At 40.6% G+C, this 21,132-nt stretch overlaps 1 protein-coding gene across 1 annotated transcript in view; it reads right to left on the bottom strand.

Moving 5' to 3' along the window:
- Positions 1-213: 213 nt before the first annotated feature.
- Positions 214-21,132, bottom strand: part of CFAP47 (cilia and flagella associated protein 47) — a 680,893-nt gene continuing 659,974 nt past the window's right edge. The window contains exons 63-64 of the mRNA XM_050936444.1: positions 17,256-17,424; positions 214-1,916 (exon numbers count right to left, since the gene is read on the bottom strand). Of these exons, the coding sequence (XP_050792401.1) occupies positions 1,707-1,916; positions 17,256-17,424 (379 nt within the window). The 3' untranslated portion in view covers positions 214-1,706. The remainder of the gene's footprint in view (positions 1,917-17,255; positions 17,425-21,132) is intronic.

Here is a 21,132-nt window from a genome sequence, read left to right as displayed (position 1 = left end):
CAGGTTCTAGTCTATGCTTATGTAACTTATGGTCTTCAGTGGAGTTACTCTTGATTTTATACTGGTATCCTGTCAGAATCAGGCCCACTGTATTTAAGACCGAGGGATTAAAAAGTAGTAATAACTATTATATAACAGTCTAAAACTTTTTCATAAGAGCATTTCTGTAAAATGTGTAGCATAAACAAAACACATTTAGCACATCGTGGTAAAAGGATTTTATTGGTGCTTTTTTGCACTTACCTACATAAGTCTTTATAGTTTCACCAGCCCTGAGTAATGATGGTCATTCCATACATGGGCAAGTAAAACACATGCAATTGCCACATCATTTTGTATTCTGTATCTAAATCACACCATTGAAAACAAGGGAATAGTTACAATTAGCAGTCTATTAAGTCTTGATAGTGCATATGAATAACGAATGCCCTTGAAGACTCGAGGTCACTTGCCAAATTGTTTCTTTCAAACAAAGATTACATGGACGTCATCTCCCATGTTATATCCAGGTGCAAAGACAATCTACACACTGCAACACCAAACTTTTTCTTTAACTAATCATTTTTGACTATACATGGAAGTACAGCATGACTGACAGTTCTAGTTTAATAAAGGAAATAAAATCTGAACAGCCATCCTCACTAATTTTTCATGTAGTTTTGATTTTGGAATTAGTACGGTATGTTTTGAATGGATGTGTAGAAAGTTTGCTTAACACTGTGAGGTAAGTTTTGCTTCCTGTTTACCGCTCTTCCACTTCTCCTCCTCCCCCTCCCTCTTGTTTTTGTGTATAGTAATCTAACCTTGGCTTGTATAATGCAGAGAGATTTAAATTCAGTGAAATATTCCACATTTTCCAAAGCATTAGAATCGGAAAACCATTCAGGCTATGATCATATGCTGTGTGAACCACTTTAACTTTATCAGACTGCTGCAAACTCTTTGTAAGTGATTTATGTTGAAAGAAATCAGAGGCTGACTTGTTTACTTTTGCGTGGATATAGTGCTGAGTGATTGACAGAGGACTATGTGCAAAACTGTAGTGTCTCCTATTAAAACCTTACTAAAACTGTGAAGTGCTTTAGTAAGCCCAGCATTAGCCCAAAGCCCCAAAATCTTACTTTTTTTCCAAATCTTTTGCCCAAATTAAAGGAACTCACTGTTGTGCTATAAAGCAATTTGTATGATACATTTCATATTTAAAAGCCTCCTTGTACAAATTTAATATCCTTTTGTATTTTCCACTGAAAAAAATATAATATGCATCTATTTTAACATTCATAAAAACCCAAACTTCAGGTAAACTTAAGATAAATTCTTATAATAGAAAAGCCCTTAAAACCTAATCCAAGGCACATTAATTTTATGAGTAAAGGTAAGAAACTTCAAATCCTACATCTGGTTGAGAAAGGAACATCTTAAAGCTCCAGAAAAGTGATAGTTTTCACCAGAAACACTGTAATTTTTTACTATAAGTGTGCTACCAAACAAACAATATTGAACTAACCTCGAGGGTTAGGGGCCCTTTTTCATCAGACAGACCTTTCCTCAAGACAGAAAGAAATACATTTAGTTCCCCATTGACACCATCAAAGCAGGATGGTCTTAAAATATCAAGACATAATGTATAATTTTAAAATAAGTCTTCCTTGGGTCTTTATAAAAGATTACTTTTCCACAGATGATAAATTAAGATCAGTATAGTTTTATTTTGTTCTTAAGACCAGCGGTGCACCTTTGATAGGAGAGGATACGCCAGTGGTAATTAGCTTCAGATTTTCACGTAAAAAGTTGCGCTGTCGAACTGTGGCTGACCTCATGTAACCACTAGTAGAAACTACTTTTGCTGACGCAGTAGGTGGTGTGGTCTGTGGAAGCAGCCCATTGATCTCGTATGTCCATTGCATTGACGCTGTCTGAAAACAAAGAGGAGAGACCTGATATAAAGCAGTCATGGCCTAATACCTTGAAATATGTAATAGCTATTTAACACAATGTAATTAGAAAGCCATTTGTTGTTCTCCATGTAGGTTGCCTGAAAATCACAAAACCAGAACTGCACCTGCAGAGAAAAAAACCATCATCATGTAAAACTAGGAAGAGCAGTTGATTTTATGAGCTAAGGGTAGTGCACTAAAAAAGAAACACAGCCTAGCCCTCTAGGTGATCTACACGTTTCTTTTGACAGAGCTATTTCACAGCATGATGTGAATGAAAGGAATGAATGAGTTGCTAGGTTTATTTATACACTAGAATTTAATTGTGGCTCTTGTAATAAATGATATTCTAAGTTTTGGTGACTAGCTAGGTTAAGATAGTTAATACATTGAGTCCTACTTTTGTAGTTATGTTATGGAAAGTGGAACTATGGACTCATATTGCAAACTGTAGTTCAGGAATCTTTACATGAATTGGACATGACATTCTTTACCTCCTTTATGTATATTTCTATGTAGGCAGCAGTGACCCAGGCACGCATCATCTAGTTGTGTAGTATATATTTCTGTGTCCAATTGGCAGTCATCTCCTGTAGTGCTTGTGTTTATTAAGGCAGCATGGTTCTTGCTGTCATCCCATATATGTATGCTCAAACAGCATTAATCATGTGGTTAATTGCCTCTTATAGGCATTGATCATGTAGTTAGTTAATTCTTATGTGCATGTCAAAGCTTCAGTGCTCTCTTAACTCCTATACTTATCTGTGACTGTCAAGGCAGAATTATGATTGCAGTCATTTCCTGTATGTATGTGTCTGGCTAGGCAGGATCTTGCAGTCATTTCTTCAATATCTGTGCCTAAACTGCCTTAATTTTTAGAGGCATTCCCTCCCTCTGAGTCATTTTAGTACTATCCTTCCTGTCATTACATGTGTGTGTGCGCGCATACAGTAAGCATCTTTCAATTATTTCCCCTGCAACTAATTGTCAATTCATTGATCTATAGGTTCCTGTTGCCTTTTGCCCTTAAACTCAAGCCTGGATTACTACAAAATGTCTTAATTGTGAGATCTTCTGATGGCATTGGAATAGTGTAACCAGGCTCTGCACCAGGCTAAAAGAATGGCCTGGTGTAGATGATAGTCCCCCTTTCTCTCTGCTTTCTGATCTGTGGCTGCAGTAACACCTACATAGCTGCTTTGGGGGTAGGGGAGGCAGTAACCAGGGATTGTAACATGTCTCCCTCTCCCCTACTCCCCAAAAACAGAGAAAACAAGATGATATAGAATCTTCTCCTCTCTCCCACTTCCAGTAACAAGGGTTTTATTACTAAAGATAATTAACATTTATATAGTACTTTATGCATTTACTGTGCTGAACAAGCATTAAATGATCCTCACTACACCATTTAGATGTTATAAATAGGCTTGGGAGGATTAGATTTTTATCTGTAAATGTTGATTTCACCCAACAAATACAAAGCACCAAAAAAAGAAATTTCCACTGATAACAAACGAAATTTACAGAGTGGCAAAGTAACAAAAATGCTGCTTGAGAATTTACCTTTGATTTAAGGATAACATGGGGGAGGTAATATATTTTATTTTTTATGGTTGTTTGATTTAAGAATATTTATTTTTGTATATTTAGATGTGATGCTGGCAATTTGTGTTTTAAAGTTTTAACTTTTTTTGAATCTGTCTGTCTGCTGTCATTAAATAATTGTCTGACACCTTCCATAATTTCCAAAACTGAGAATTGGGTAGATTGCATTCCCTAAGGAACTCAGAAGATCAGTGTCAGAATCAGACTTAGAACTCAAGTGTTACTCCCAATTTTATGCTGATTCCACTAGACTATGCTGCTTGTAGGACAGCCTGCTTCGTTAGCAGTGTAGCCTATGCAGTCTTCCTACCATGGGCATTGTTGGAGGACTTTTGACAGCTGTATAGTGTCTGTGCTCCAGGATTGGGCATGATTTCTTTCCTTAGATTTGAGTAGGATTCCCCAATTTGACCCAAAATATAAAATAAATAAAACCTTCAAACCAAACTTGGATCATCCAATACATATGTGATCAAACATTCCTAGAGTATGCAATGTTAATTTCTATAATTATTTAATGAATATGGCCTGGATGAACCACTAACAAATAAACTAAGAGGAATATTAGGTCTTCTCTATCTCTCATTTCCACTACAAGCATCCCATGTTTACAAGGATACACATGAAGACAATTAGAGGGATGTGAGAAGTGGGGCACACAAAAAGATATTTATCTGTTTCTAGTTTGTCATCAGTCTTATGGTTTGCTGTTCATAACAGATTTCAGATATCAATAATTTTTAGCTCTAGAGTCAATGCAATAATACTTCCTCATGGACATTAACTGTCATCCTGCCACTGCTAAAGTATATATTAAATGTGACTTGCAATTATTTGCTCGTGTTCCTATCACAGATAACTAGTGTACACAGGTTCCAGGGCATTAGAATGTATGCTTTTTGGGGCAGGAGCTGTCATTGATAATATGGTTGTACAGTTCAACCCAGTTGTGACTTCTTGATGCTACTACAATATAAAATATTTAATGTTAATGCTCCTTTTTATGAAAATAATCTCCAAAATTAAACAAGAAGCTTAACTGCAAATGTGTTTTATCTATGCTCAAAAGCTTGTCTCTCTCACCAACAGAAGTTGTTCCAAACAAAGCTATTACCTCACCTACCTTGTCTAACTAAGACAGGAAGCAGCCTCTCCTGCTGAGTCTTTAATATCAGAACATCTTTCCATTTATAGGGAATGGTTTTTTGAAAATGGTTGGCTTTAAAATTAGCACTCTTGACTTTACATGAGGTGTTAAATTAATTACCTATGCTAAACAGAATTACTCTGCAAAAGTCATGATATTTCTGGGATATACAAACACCAAAATAAAGCATAAGATCATTAGATCTTTCATCATGCATGTATAATATTTTTTTAAATAACCCCTCATTATCATTCCACTAAAATCTGAATCAAAACCTAATTTTATATTGTGTTATTATATTTAACAAACTGATTAGTTAATCCTTATCCTAAACCCTATTTAATACTATACATTGATGGACCTGCCTTCATTTTCTAAGAAGATAAATGCAGTCAAGAGCAGGTTCTGACAAAGCCAGCACCAGGACCTTATGTCCAAAGATAACTGTCATTTTTAAACAGAAATTTTCCTCTGTGGTTAGCTAATTGCCTTATTAACTCCAGCAGAAGGTGAAATGGTTTCTCTTTCTTCATTATGTCAGATTAACAATTTAGTTTGAAGAAAATTTAACCTCAGGTTCATACTCATTGTGTGCATGATTCATTGAACACTTCAAGGTTGGAGAAAAGATCTGATAGGCTGGAGCAACTAAAATTTACACTGAGGTACAGTTGCTAAGAAATCATTCCTGCTCATAAAATCCATATGTGATGTAATTTTACAATCTGCAGTATTCCTATATTGTTTTGGGCAGGAATTTAAGTCAAGCTGGCAGGTTCTATCAGCAATCAGTTTTATTACCCAGCAGTTTGTAAACATAAACTCTATTGCTTGTGTTTTTTTGATGTTTGATCATGACATATGCATGTTTATGTTCATTTCTGCTGTATTTGTAATGAAGTATATCATCCATTGTGCTGCCTTTTCACCAGTGCTCTCTACTAATGTTCATTGTTAACAAAATGGCAGTTACATACCTATTTTAGATTTGAAGTCAATAAAATACCATTGAATCATGTTCCTTCTGAGTTTCCTCCTCTTATTTAAGATGGAAAGAAATTTATAATCTGAAGAGAGATTTGGGATGGCTCTACTGTAATGTACTGAAACTAAGTATTCTTTAAAGATTGTTGTAGTCCATCATGAATTTAAAAAAATAATGATTTAGGATTAAAAATTATAAGATGACCAAAACCAATTCCTTTCTTAATGGACTGTCATGGTGAACTGTCCCTTTAGTTGTAGCTAATTTATAATCTGCAATAGTGGTAGTTCACCTGGTGTAAAAGTCCTGCCGTTAATCAAGGATTGAGGTAAATATTTCTTACTGTGAAATGATGTGTTTAAAAGGAGAGCCCCCTTTCTTGGATGCAGAGTTTGCTGAAGGGGCAACTGCAATTATTTCTAAGACTGCAAATTATACAGTACAGCTACCAACATCATTTGTTTAATACTGTACGTCAAATAACCCACCATTTACTACAGTTTTACTCATTATGAATATTCTGATCACCACGACACCTGCAGATTGGCCCAGTGAGAGAGACTTGAACGTGGAATGTTGGGGGAGTGAGGTTCAGACAGAGCATTTTTATTATTAAATCTCAATTTATCTTACAGCATTAAATATATTCTTCATTAGTGAAGGAATATCTGAAATTTGGTAGGTTTTTCAACCAGGATAATATGTGAAGGCGTTGATGTTGTGGTGGGGAAGACACACACTGCTTCTTTGACCTGGAAAGGTTTGCACCGTATAATCCTACATCCCTTACTTACACACGTAATCCCACTGACTCATGTGTAAAAGTTACTGTGTCAGGTCCATATTTCCAAACACAGAAACGTGCAACTTTTCTCTTTACTTAGTATTATGATGATGAGTTACCATAAGTACAACTGAATAGAGAATAGAATACAGACGAGTCTCATCTTACACGGGGGTTCTGTTCTGCGGCTAGCACGTAAAGCGAAAACCGTGTATAGTCAAAATTACATTGAGTTGAATGGCGGGCAAATCGCCTGCACTACAGTTACAGTATTAAAATTGTTGTTTTTCTCTTTTTTTTTGTTTTTTGGGGTTTTTTTTTTTGGTTTTTGCTGACTACGTAAAGCTGAAATCACGCATGTTAAATGCGCGTACGATGCGACAGACCTGTACTGACATTGAGCATCACTAATGGAATTCTAAAGAAAGCACATTGATTAGACTAGGGTATTGTATTATAGATACAAAGGAATGTGTTCCTGAAAATAGTAATTGTCTAGTAATGAAAAAGGTATCTTTTCAAAAAGCCTGTGGTCAATGCAATGTTTGTATCGTCTGCTCCATATTATCTTTGTTATTTTTGATTACATGGTTTGAAGCACTATGACCTCTTACTACTTCCAGTTTTCATGGGACACCATGCATATCCATGTGTCAGTTTTGACTACAGCACCTATTGAACTTTGGAACGGTTTACTGGAGTAGCTTAACTATTTTGATTGGCTAAGTGTTTTTCTGTTATGATACACTAAGCCTTTTGTGGGGGCAGGCTGGATGTTGATAGTGGGAACTCTTCAGGTAGCAATGAGGAGAAAGGTCAGCAGGAAAGAAGGAGTGGAGGAGAAATGTATCTTATTTTTAAAAACACAAGAAAAAGAAAGTATAGAATCACCGCACACAAGCCTAATGTCACTTTGCTCACATATTGCTGCCCTTTTCCCCAATTTTTTTCTCTGACTGCTGAAATCATACGTTCATCATGGCTGAGAACATTTCTTCTGTTCTGTGAGGTTATTAGCAGACTTTGGGTTTATTAAATAACAGGCCTATAAGTAGACTTATTCCATACTGTAGATCCATACAGCTACTAAGCTATCAAATAGACAACAGATTTTTATGAGCTTAGCAAATTTATGGTAAGAGTTGAAAGATGGCACGTTTCTAATCAATGAACAGTTATAAGACAATAAGTTGCTCCTGCCAAGAGCAATTCGATGATGCAGATTTCCTGTACTTTTCCCACAATTATTTTTAGCCCCATTCATAGAGTAGAAAGCAACTGGGCTTAAGTAAACTCTCACACCTGGGCATCCTGTAGTATGATGTCTACTTTGGATGTGCATGCTGTGCTATATGTTGTGGGTCAAATGCAGCAAGTCACAATCCAGCAGTAGATTTTTGAAGATCTGTAACAGCACAAGCCACAAATCTGAGAACAGGAATAAGCTCAAGCACACTTAGTACCTTGCAATGAGACTCAAAATCTGGTGAATTAAAAACTTGCTGTTTTTTATTTTGATCTTACCAGAACCAAGGGCAAGTCAACATTTCCACCCAATATTGACATTACTGAAAGGTAAAACTTCAAACGAACTGGATAAGTAGGTCAAGCAGTTATAGCCTGAAATCAAGGTGGGAAAAGTTCAGTTTAGAGATTTGGAAGAATACTAATTACTTAATGGAAAAGATCAGCCAGGCAGCTGAAAGTGTTGCAAAGACGGCCACGCTGCAATTTAAGTATTTCTCCCTCCCCTTAGATTCCGTGAAAAGCACGAGGAAAAGTGCCAGTTTTAAAAATAGGCAGACAATGGGAATGACAAATTTACAAATCCTACTAATGACGCCAATTTTCTTTTTATAAAAAGCTAACATCTGAACTCTATCATCTCCCCACAACAGCACATAACCTGTCACATTCTGCTTTTTTAATTTGAGGGTATATATGTGAAGTGGGGATGAGGACTTTTGAGGAGGAGGACACACCCACACTCACACCCACACACACTTAAAATCTGGTGTTACTAGGAAGTACGGAAATTAGATTAATGAAAATGGATCAGATTCTGATCCTTACTGTGACATGGAGATTACTCTGATACAGGTAGAAATCTCTCAGTGTGGTGGAATTGGCAGAGTGACTCCATTAAAAGCCAGAGGAATTACTCTGGATTTACACCATTGCAATAGAGAGCATACAAACATCACAGCAGGTGTGCACAAAGGGAGGAACAAAGGTCTTGGGATAAGACACTGATCAATATAGGCACTAATTTTGTTTTTATACTACTCTAAATTAATATGAATAGTGCTAAATTACGGTAACTGACCAGTGTGGAAGGAAAAGCACCTAGGTACTGAGAACAATGCATATACACATGTTTTTGAGCAGCTAGCTAACATGAAACAGTGTCATTTTCTATTTCAAAATGCACGTCTGTGCACACAAGCTTATTAGAGCCCCACCTGGTCACTGTGACTTCCACGTTGCATCATCCATTTCCAGCATGGCATGACTAATGGCTTTGATGTGCTATCTTTCACAGGCTAAGCTAGAGATTATGCAGGAATAACAGTACAGAAGCCTGAATTCTTGAGAGCTTGATAACAGTAAATGCAATCTGGTTGACTCTGACATACATTTTATCATCCAAGGTTTATTTAGTTTGGCCTCTATTTTAGAATACCTCTGATGTACTCATCCATGAATTCCAAAACAAGCTTTTGGATCTCTAGCTAAGCTTGGCACAGAGCAGGGCATGGCTGAGAGAGAAGAGAGCAAAAGTAGCAGTATGCCAGCTTTACATATCTCATGGCTGCCTTAACTTGTGCTAGGCAGCAACTGCCCTCTATGGGTATGTCTGCACTGCACACTAAGCCCAGGATCTGACTTAGGTTTAAGTCCAAGCCCCGCTTCCATGCACACACAAATCAACCTGACTTGTGGCAGCAAGCACTCAGCACCTGGGTTAAGGACCATGCTAGAGGGGATGGGTCAGAGCCCGAGTTCTGCTGTGAGTTGGGTCCGAGCCCTGTCACTTTACAATGTGCACACAGCTCACGCTGCAGATCTGAGTCAGAAGGTCTGAGTAGTACAGTATGGATGTGTTCGCATGGCTGTGCAACCTGGGTCAAGCAACTGTAAAACCAGGTGTACAATGCAGTTTAGACCCTCAAGCACAGGCTTGGGTCCCACAGACCCTGGGTTTACAGTGCAATGCAGACATACCTCACAAAGCCATTCTGGCAGCCAAAGACTGCCAGTGTACAAGGACGATTCAGCCATGTGCCTACACAAGCTATGATTTCCCTACACTGAGAGCATCCGGTTGGAACAATGCTAAGATGGCTTTGCGGTTGACACAAAGCAGCCCCAGTGTGTCCAGAATCTGGCTCTGAACTGTTTAAACCTAACAAATAGAGGAACTGTCAAATTCTCTGACATGTCTGCTGATGCTCATGTAAAAAACTCAATTCTCTTTGGTAAATTTCCATTAGGGCAGCTCCATCAAGGGTTCTTATAAGAACTATCTTGTTTATAACATTTCCTAGATGTATTGAAGGTTCACAGTGGAGCAATTATTTAAAATATTCTTTATGGATTATGTCAGTGTATTTCTCATTTCTAGCTGAATTTACTTAAGAAGTTTTTTTTCAGGGCTACTGAAGCAACCATGATTAGTTTCTTCACTGGGCATTTTGTTATCTCTGTCTTTTTTTTTTTTCATTGTTTGATCTACAGAATTCTATAAAAGCCCAAATTTTCCATATCAGTTTTCTAATTTTAAAAATTTCCTAGTCACTCTTAAGGCAATCCTCTAATATGAATTGTTTTAATATATTTTACTCCAAACAGCACTTCAGATTAACAATGTGGAAATGAAAGTTAAAGACTTTTTCAGTGCTTCAGCAAAGCAGTTAGTTTCTTGCTACAAGTAAATGAAACAAACAACCAGTAATTTTCTTTAGATTTTTTTGCATCCTTTAAGCCTAAGGACTAGATTTGCACAAAAAGTCAATGAAGTTTCATTATTTCAGTATATTGTTGTTAATACGATGTACATGCTAAACTCTAGTAAAGACAAGCCTGAATCTTTTACACTAATAACTTGCTCTGGATTGAGTTTCTCAGCAGGGCAGCTAAAACAACAAATTTGCGTGTACAAAGCATGGCTTTAATGTCTTCAGCAAATGAGAAAAAGATGACTGTAGGATTTCTCTCTCTCCCGTCCAACCTTCCATTTCATTTTGCAATACAATTGTAATGGCCACCATAAAACAAAGATGAGTTTATACTGTCATCTCTGCTGCTTTACAGCCTAATTATCACAGTTCACTGAAGCGCATAAAAATAGCAGTTTTGCTAGTCAACTATTTATAGAAATTAATAAAAAAAGTTAGTGTTAAGAGTCTGACTATACACCCACAAAAACAGGGGAGTTTTACAGTGAAGATGCAGTAATCCCTGACTACAGTAGCATCAGAATAGAGGTCATACTGAAAAAGAATGAAAATAGAAGGCATTTCTTCACTGTTTCTAAAAATAGTCTAAAACCACACCTAAAGTCAATATACCAGACTAGAAAAAAATCTATGCGAGAGGTTATGTAACTAGACATAACACAAATTGTATTTCACTACACTCATAGCTATTTCCCCAAAGGGCTGTGTGTGTGTGTGTGTGTGTGTGCGTGCGCACAAGCACTATCGGTCTGGCTAAACTACGCTTGGGAAGTGCACTGTAGTAGTGTAGCTAGGCTAGCTGCTCGATTCCATACCTGCAGTCCTGAGAGAAACAGTGCTGGAGACACTGGAGTGGCTAGCCTGCGTTACTGTTGCAAAACGGCTACTTTTAGCAAGCCAGCTTGATCAAAGCTAGCTGGGGTATGTCTACCCATGCTGCTGTCGCACCTCCTGATTGCAATATTGACATACCCCTTGCTGCTTAACCCTGTCCAGAGTACATCTAAGTAACACAGGTATATACATCTAACGCTGCTATTAGACACTGGTGGCTGGCCTTTTTCCAGCTGACTCAGGCTCACGGGAATGCAGGCTGTTTAACTGCAGTTTAGACTTCTGGGCTGAGGCTGGAGCCTGGACTCTAGGACCTGGCTTGCCGCCTGAGCCTGAGAGTCTACGCTGCAGTTAAACAGTACTGCAGCCTGAGCCCTGCAAGCCCAAGGCAGCTGGCATGTGCCAGCTGCAGGTTTTTAATTGCTCTGTAGACATACCCGAAGTGGCAAAAACAGCCAGAGGTGAACACGAGAACTGATGCCTGGAGCTTTTTAGGAATTTTTCAACAAAACTGTTTTTTTTTTAAATGTGAATGCATCAAAACCAAAACTTTGTTTGCAGGAAAATTTCTCAAGTCTTGTGTGTGTCCTTGAATAGCCAATAATCCAGTGGTTAGGGCACTCACCAGAGATGCCAGAGGCTCAGCTTCAAGTCTCCTATCGGCCTTATTCAGTCCAGGGACTTGAATCTGGGTCGCCTACATCCCAGATGAGAGCCAAACCCATTGGGCTATAGAGTCAGTTCAGTTCGCTCTCTCTCTTTCTCTCTCTGTGTCCCAGTGAATATTTAATTATTTATACACAGTGCAACAGCTCCAACCAAGGAGATTGAGAGAGACACCAACCCTAGAATAGCCAGTTGCCTGGGAGTTAGAGTTGTTTGTTTATAGCCAGGCTGAAGAGGATTTACATAATACCAGAATAACCATAACCCATTAACAACCTCCCTGACTCTGAATGTAGCATATACATCCAGCTAAAATTAATGGCAACTCCAGCAAATATGCTTTGTCTATGCTAGTGTTTCATCAGTTTGAAGATCATAGTTTGTTTTAAGTGACTACGTGGTCTGGACCATTTTTGTCTAGGAGTGAAGAGTTCAAGGCCAGGTTCAGTATAAAGGAAATATTTTTTGAGAAATGACGTGGGACAATGTTGAAGCAGTCACTGCTCAAATTCTTGAAATTCTGTGAGTACATTGAGGTAAAAAGTTTGATACTACGTTGTTGAGGTGCAGCTTGATTAATAGTGGGAAATAGGGATCACAAAAATATACTTTATTTTTGGATTATTTTCAGTGGCAAAGGAACTTGTCATGTAGATGGTGAACTTGCTCCTGTTGAAGTCAGTGTCAAAGATTTCACTATTATTAATTAATCCTAGACAAAAAAAAAGTTACGATGGATTTAAGTCTGAAAATATATATTTAAATAAATAAATAAAAATACAAGGATGTTGTAATTATCCCAAAACCAAGTATTATAAATAAAAGAAATTCAGAGTTAAGGGTACACTTGAAAAAATAAAACATTTTAAGTAAAAAAAAAGAGAAAAATAAAAGAAAAATTCAGGCATGCAAACCACCTTAAAGCTGCTCTGCTGTGATGCCATGCAATAACCATTAGCACTAATTCTAAACAACGCCCCCCCAAAAAAAGAATGTTATCATGTAATATTTTGAATTTTGTTAAGATATGTGGTGTCAAACTGAAGTAACTTTCTTCTGTTTTTATTTTTAAGGGCATATTCTTTGGTGGACCAAAGTAGCCTGAGCAAACAGGCCATTTAACCAGGATTCACAACTGCTTTGTCTCATCAGAGCAGTACAAAGCAGCTGAAATGTACTGGTGAGTCTGGCCCTTAATTTACAATTGACTTACTGGTTTCAGGGCTGTTTTAGTGAAGAGGGCGTTATGTGATGAGAGGGCAGGAAGAGCCCAGCACGAGTCCCAAAGTCTGAGTTTTAAAGGGACCCCCTGAGTTCCTTTCTCAGTTCTCCTGGCAATGCTACTTCAGTATGCATGAGGCACCTTTCAGGTGCCAGTGCCCGGACTACCATGCAGCCATGAAACCTTCACAGTGCATTGACAGTCAGGCCAGTTACTCTACCACTGGGGACTCCTGATACATGTTCAGTCTCCCTCATAACAGTGCGTCCTTACAACCAATGGAACGGTTGCGTGCAAATTAACTCAATAGGAAGGATGGTGATTGGTAGAGAATTACCCCTGAAGTTCCCATGGCCCCCACTTAATTTACACAAGCCTGTCTGTAATTTATATAGTCATAGCAATTACACACAACAATCATTAATAACCTAGCAGAATTACAACCAAATTTCTGCAACTGTATCTGATGTGTAAGATTTCTGTTAACTTTAACTAAAGCTACATTTTAGTCAAGGCTATTTTTAGTAAAAGTCATGGACAGGTCACAGGCAGTAAACAAAAATAAATGGCCCATGACGTGTCCATGACTTTTACTATATACCCCTAACTAAAACTTGATGGGGTGTGGTCCAGGGGCACCGTGGGTGCTGGGGGGGAGGCTTTAGCAGGGGCTCCCTACCTGGCTCTGCATATCCCAGCAGCTGCTAGGCGACAGAGGGACCAGGGGGCTCTGCACGTTGCTCCCGCCACAAGTGCTGACTGCGCAGCTCCCATCGGCCAGGAACTGCAGCCAATGGGAGCTTTGGGGGCAGGGCCTGCAGGTGCAGGCAGTGCGCGGAGGAGCTGCAGGGCCATGCCAGTGAGAGCTGGGGAGTCCCCCACCCCGAGGTAAGCCTTCTCTGCACCCTCAATCCCCTGCCCCTAGCCCTGAGCCCCCTTCCAAGTACCCAAACTGCTACTGGCCAAGGGGCTGGGTGGCGCGGGCAGCCTCTGAGCCAGCACCAGCTGCTGCAGAAGTCACAGAGGTCACGGAAAGTCACGGTGACTCCGTGACAGACTCACAGCCTTAACTTTAACTTTATGGAAAATTTGAGTCTGTGGGTATTTCATAGTTAAGATGGTTTGGGACAAAGAAGAGCCTGAGCCAGATGATAAATTTTTGTGAAGGACCAAGTTGTTAATTAATTTTAACTTCATGAACTAATTCACAGACTTACTTGTAAATTCTCCAAAATTAATTCTGTACTCAGAGTATGTGCTACAGGTTTGAGAATACACTGTATTTTTTCCTATAAATCAAAATGATTGAATCCAATCTTCAACTGCAAAATAGAATTCAACCTTCACTACAGAGTTGCTGCTAGCACCTCCATATTTTAACATCTATATCCTGATGCCTAAAGGCCAAATTAGGCAGGGGTCCATTGTATTAGACGCTGTACAGACATATCATAAAGGTCAGAGAGCTCATTGATTTCAGTGGTGCAAAACTGGGCCTGAAAATGCTTGACTCTGTAAGCATTAATAGCTGTCAACACACTTGTTGAGCTCACCAAGCTGGGTGGGACCTTTTAGGTCCTGATCCTGTAACCTGATGTGCGTGAGCAGACCCCTACATCTGGCTCCACTGAGTTCAAGGGTTACCGTCCACCTGTGTGGGATCATAGTACAAAAGAGTGGGACCTTAATGAGCTATGTAAATATGTTAGAGGGTTTGCTTTGGTAATTTAGGTAATTTTAGTAATTTAAAATTGTCAGTGGATCACTGAGGAATTTTGTTTAAAGTAGTCATCACTCATATTTTAAGTAAAATAAGATACATTTTTAACTCTCTTTAATGCACTTTTAAAAAAAAGTAATTAGCCAAAGAATAATAAGAAGTAGCCATTTGTGCATGCCCTCCACAGCTGGTTACAAAGTAGACTGATCATGTGGAGATCAGGGTATAAAATCAGGGTTCCAAATAAGGAACCTTTGGAAAGGAGACTGGTGGGTTAGGAAGCTAATATTAAAAGTCAAATTCATTCCTGGTGCAACTCCACTGCAGTGAAAGAAGTTAAACCAAAGATGGATTTGGCCTGGCGCTTTTAAATGCAAAAATGACTACAAATGTGAATTAAGCATTGAGTTCTGACATTTATGTTTGAATTTTCTGACCTCTGTCAATTTGTGTCACGTAACATTAACATTATTTAAACCTTATTAAATATAAAAGAATCTAGAGAACTAATTCAGTCAAAATTTCTTTCTCTTTACAAAAGAACAAGAGAGAGAAAGCTCACCACTCTGTTTACGTGAAAAGAATGAATGAATCAAACCTCTAATCAGGTAAAAGGAAACTAGGATAACGGATCAAGGATCTTTACATTTTCCTGGATTTCATATTTTTATTCAACATTTTCCAAGTTGTCTCAGAAAGATCAAATTAAGGTGAACAGTAGTAATTATCTTAGCCAATATATCTTATCATTTTATCCAGTAATTTGCCTTTCAGTTTGTTTGGGTTTAAGCAACTTATTTTCTAGCTATAGAACTGTTTAATTAGCTTGTGATTTAGTAGCCTAATAGTGTCAGAATTTGGTAAAGAGTTTCAAAACACCATTCCTGGGAAGATGAGAAACTTTCAGACGCTTGCTCCTATATATGAATACATAAACTTAGGCCCTTTTTATCCCTTGCTCACAAACTCTCTATCTATATAATAAAATACCAAGATTGTCACTTCTGTCGGAGTCATTGTGAAGTAATGGAAACAGCGAGAAGCATGGTTGTGAGCTCTTTTTTGTTTAGAATATCACCAGGTTCAATCATCCAATTTTCAAATTCACAACCATTTTCAGTTTTTTACAATTTACATATTACACCTGTATGACAGCACATGCTTTTTTTCATCTAGTTAAAATTAACTTGATCATTTTCTTTCCTTCTGATGACACTTTTTTGATGTACTGTTAAATTCCTTTGTTCATGTAGTCTGTCATCTGGGTGAGGTTGGGGTAGATCAGGGATCGGCAACTTTTGGCATGCGGCCCATCAGGGAAATCCACTGGTTGGCCAGGCTGGTTTGTTTACCTGCTGCGGCTGCAGGTTTGGCTGATCACAGCTCCCACTGGCCATGGGAAGCGGCGCGGACCGAGAGATGTGCTGGTCACCCTTCCCGCAGCCCCCATTGGCCGTGGGCAGCGACCCACAGCCAGTGAGTGCTGCGATCGGCCGAACTTGCGGATGCAGCAGGTAAACAACCAGCCCGGCCCGCCAGGGGCTTTCCCTGGTAGACTGCGGGCCAAAGGTTGCCAATCCCTGCGGTAGATGGATCTAGATAGGAATGTACTTCTAGGAATCTTACTACGAAGATAACACAAATGCAAGGCAGCTAAAATTAAAACCCCTTTACAAAGCTTCCATGAGTTAATTTTCTAGATTTATGTTTGTCATTTCTCTAACAGTGCTAACTATAGGGTTGCCAGGTGTCCGGTTTTCGGCCAGAATGCCCAGTCGAAAAGGGACCCTGGCGGCTTCGGTTAGCACCATTGACTGCGCCATTAAAAGTCCAGTTGGCAGCGCAGTGTGGTAAGACAGATTCTCTGCCTGCCCTGTGTTCTGTGCTGCTCCTGGAAGAGCCTTCACCTCTCCCCCATACCTCAACCCCCTGCCCCAGCCCTGAGCCCCCTCCCACACTCCAACCCCTCATTTCTGGCCCCACCCCAGAGCCTGCACCCCCAGCCAGAGCTGTCACCCCCTACCCCAGCCTAAAGCCCCCTTCCACACTCCGAACCCTTCAGCTCCAGCCTGGAGCCCCCTCCTGCACCCTACACCCTTCACTCCTGGCCTCACCCCAAAGTCCGCACCCCCAGCTGGAGCCCTCATCTCCTTCTGCACCCCAACACCTTGCCCCAGACTGGTGAAAGTGAGCAAGGGAGGATGGAATGGGTGGGGGCGGGGCCTTGGAGAAGGGGCGAGGCAATGGTGTTTGGTTTTCTGCAATCAGAAATTTGGTGACTCTAGTGGTAACTTTAGTAACAGAGCCAGACTTGTTTTAAAACAACTTCTTCACAAAGAAACTTCTTTGGTCCATTAATATAATACAGCAAGCCCACTCACTCTTAAAGGACTTACCTGAATTACTAAAGTTGCTTTATGCTTCTTGCTGTACATGCTTGGCTTGAATCCAACAGTTATACGGGTTCCAGCAGTGTCAAGTGGAAGAAGTTCTCCAGCTTGAGGCAATACAACAAACTCTGGGTCACTGCCTGGCAGGAAGTATGCGGTGAATGGTTCTGGGTACCTAAAGAAGAGTGTAAAAGTATATTGTGCCTATTACATATGATCATTATGCAATTCTGTTTAAAAATAGCAGGTATCCTGTTGCAGTAGACATGCAAATTAACATGAATGCTACCATGCAGCTGTGAGTCATGATGCTTGATAGCTTATGGGATGCATACTGAATAATAATAGGACTGTTGCCCCTTTAATGAAAAAGGCAACACAACTGATCTGTAAGGACAGCTCAACTTAGTAATATGAAAATAACCCATTTTACCAGGTACTAGTAACAATAGGTTACCACGTTGGAGCAAAAGCTGCTTGGCTGACTTATGTAAAACCCCCACTGATTTCAGTTGGAGTTGCATGTATGGTAAATAGGATTTTAATCAACCCATTTTAGCAAAAGCAATGCCCTATGGAGACCACAAGGTAACCTTGTTTAATAAAATTTAGTCTGTAAACTGAGGGTAGGGATCATGTCTTTCTGTGAAGCAACTACCCACCTGTTCAGATGTTGTTAAGTAGGGAAGGGATCCAAAGTGCCTTGAAAGGAAGACAGAGGAAAATCACTCCTTCCTATCTCCTCTTCCCAAATTACTTCCATACTTTTGTACACAAACGTTTTATACGTTAAATGCAGCATTTTAAAAGCTGGATTAAATAAATGATGCCTGGATAGAATGACTCTTATTCCACTTACACTATGGTGATGGGGCTTGATATGAGTTTTTTTTTTCTATTACAGCTATTGTAGGATTTGCTGTCTTTCAAGTTTCAGGATAGTACAGAGGCTCTTGATGAAATCTTGTCTAATTTTCAACAAGGATAATAGTTGGGCAGTACAAAATATAAGTAACAGTTTCTCTCTCTCTCCAGTTCCAAATTGCAGACTCCCTCTCACCTCTCGTTAGGGACATCTCATCATTAACTTGGTGTTAACATAGTAGAAATTTGATTCCTTTTTCCCACCCAAAAATTCTCCTTCCTTCTTTTTTTGTTGCTGATGACAACTCCACTATCCCGCCTGTCATCTAGGCTCATAACCTGGGGGTCGTCATCTGCTCCTTACATCCTGTTTGTGTCCAAATCTTGCAGTTTCTTCTTCCACAATGCTTAAAAGATCTGACCCTTCCTCTGTCATGACAGCCACAGCTTTCTTCTGTACCTTGATTACTGCTATCTCCTCCTCCTCCAGATATAGGTTTTGATGACAACCTCATTGCCTCCTCCAGTCCATCCCAAACATGACTGCAAACATTTTGGTGTGCTTCAGTCTCATGGCATCTTCCACCTTTGCTGGCTCCCTCTTAATGATTTCTTGTTCTGTTCATTCCCTCTGACGCATCTGGCATTGGCCACTGTTGGAAGACAGGATTCTGGGCTAGATGGACCATTGGTCTGACCCAGTGTGGCTGTTCTTATGTTCTTTTCCATCAGGAAATTTAAATTTGTTGTCCTGGCCTTTAATGCGTGGCATAAACATTCCCCACCCTACTTACCTGAACTGGTCTCTTATCACACTGGCTGACCTTGCCCTGTCCATTCTTCCAAATAGGCCAGTCTCAATGTCCTATATTCCATTTCTCCCACAACTATCTCTGGGACAGTGAGAGCATTAAGAATGGATTTAAATGAGGAGAGGGTGGTGTCTGGCAGACCACAAAGGGAATGCCATTCTATGCCGAGGGGCAAATGTGAAAATAACATGTGAAGAGCGAGAAAAAGGGATAAAACATGAAATAGTGTTTTGGCTTTTTTCTAAATAAAAAATAGCTTACCGATAAATAGCTAAAGAAGGAAGAGGAAACAATTAAACAACTGGAGAATGGGAATAGGGCCAGCTCTAGGTACCAGCAAAGCAAGCAGGTGCTTGGGAAGGCACATTTACGGGGGCTGCGCGGATCCAGCATGGGAGCTGAGAACCAACAGGAGCCCCTGGGAGCTGTAGTTCCTTGGTTAGCTCCCTGCCTATAGAGCCAGTCCTGGAGCAGGGGAAAACTACATTTCCCAGCATTCCCTTGGTAGCTATCAACAGGAAAGGGAGAGGGAGAGAGGGAGGTAGCTGAGACCTCATGTTGCAGCTTGCTGTGAATGGAGAGCTCACTGGTAGAACAGGGTGGCACTGTGAACGGTAGCGATACATATTTTAACATTTTTTAAAAAAGGACACTCCATAGAGGGGGAAATAGTCTCGCCCCATCTACTCCCTCCCACTTCCTGCCGCTTGACTGCCTCTCACAGAACCCCCAACCCATCCAACCCCCTGCTCCTTGTCCCCTGATCACCCCTTACTGGGACCTCTGCCCTTAGCCCCCCAGGACCCCACCCCCTATCTAACCTTCCCTTCTCCTTGTCCCTGACAGCCCTCTCCTAAGACCCCCCCAACTGCCTCCCTAGGACCCCACCCCCTACCTGTCCCTTGATTGCCCCAATCCTTATCCACACCCCCACCCCCAGACAGACTCCCGGGACTCCCACGCCTATCCAACTGATGCCTGTCCCTTGACTGCCCCCCGACTCATCCAACCCCCCCCCGCTCCCTGTCCCTTGACTGCCCTCCGGGATCCCATGCCCCTTCTCCAACCCCGTCCCCCTTACCATGCAGCTCAGACCAGCGTGTCTGGTTCCACATGGAGCCAGACATGCTGTTGCACTGCCTCACGGAGCATGCAGCCCCGTACCCCCTGAGTGCTGCCGGCGCGGTGCGCTGAGGCTGCAGGGGAGGAGAGGGGAGGAGCTCTGGCTGGCTGGAATCCCCGATGCGAGCGGCTCAATCTGGCTGGGCCGCCCTGTCAGCCGCCCTGCGCTCTTCATTGAGAGGGAAATCCCGGACCTTTTGAGAGTTGTACAAATTCCTCCCGGACGGCTATTTAAAACCCCAAAAGCTGGACATGTCCATGAAAATACGGACGTATGGTAGGTAACCCTAGAGCAGGAAACAAGTATGCCCAAGGAGTAAAAAGCTTTGGCCCAGATGTCCCTTTCAGAAGACTTCCCCAGACTGCATTAGGGATACTGGTGTGACCTCACCTTGCAGCCCCCAAAGAAGGAATTGGGTGTACTAAATGGACAGTGTCCCCTCTCTATCTGAAGCCTAGCAAGGGAGGTACGTGGATCCCACTGGAATTTAAAATGAAAAGTAAGGGAGAGGAGGCTCTGCTAGGGGACTTCGGCAGCTTTAGATACAGTACCAGGCAAGTAGGAGGATTTCCATTTCTGAGCCATGGAAGCAGAAATGGACTTTTCCTTTCCAGATTTAGCTAATATTCAGAAAGGGAATCTAGCACCTGCCTTCCAGATTTGAACACCCTCAACATTCAGGAGTGCTCAGGCTCAATTTGGGCAGCTGTTACTTCATTTCTCCCAAATCAAATATACTGATCCACTGTAACTTGCTGTAGAAAAAGTGCGATAAAATTGAGCAAGAAATGCTTCCCAGTAGTTATTAGGACTGGAATTGCTATTTTCAACAGCCATCACCGTTTGTTTGTTTAAAAGGAAGACAGTGATATTGCACTGGCAAATTCCCCATGGAAACAAAGAGTGGAACAAAAGAACAATGAAGGTACCTCAACTTTTCCTCATTTATGTAGGACAGTCTTATAATGTGCATCTAGATATCCTTCAATCACACAAGCTGAAAATTGTTCCACCTTACTGCAGTTCTGTAACCATATGGGAACCAATCCTGTCTGTGTTCTGTGCACATCCAAAATTCCTGCTG

Source organism: Gopherus flavomarginatus, chromosome 1, assembly GCF_025201925.1.
Source record: "Gopherus flavomarginatus isolate rGopFla2 chromosome 1, rGopFla2.mat.asm, whole genome shotgun sequence".
NCBI lineage: Eukaryota > Metazoa > Chordata > Testudines > Testudinidae > Gopherus > Gopherus flavomarginatus.
This window is presented reverse-complemented; position numbering and strand designations above follow the sequence as displayed.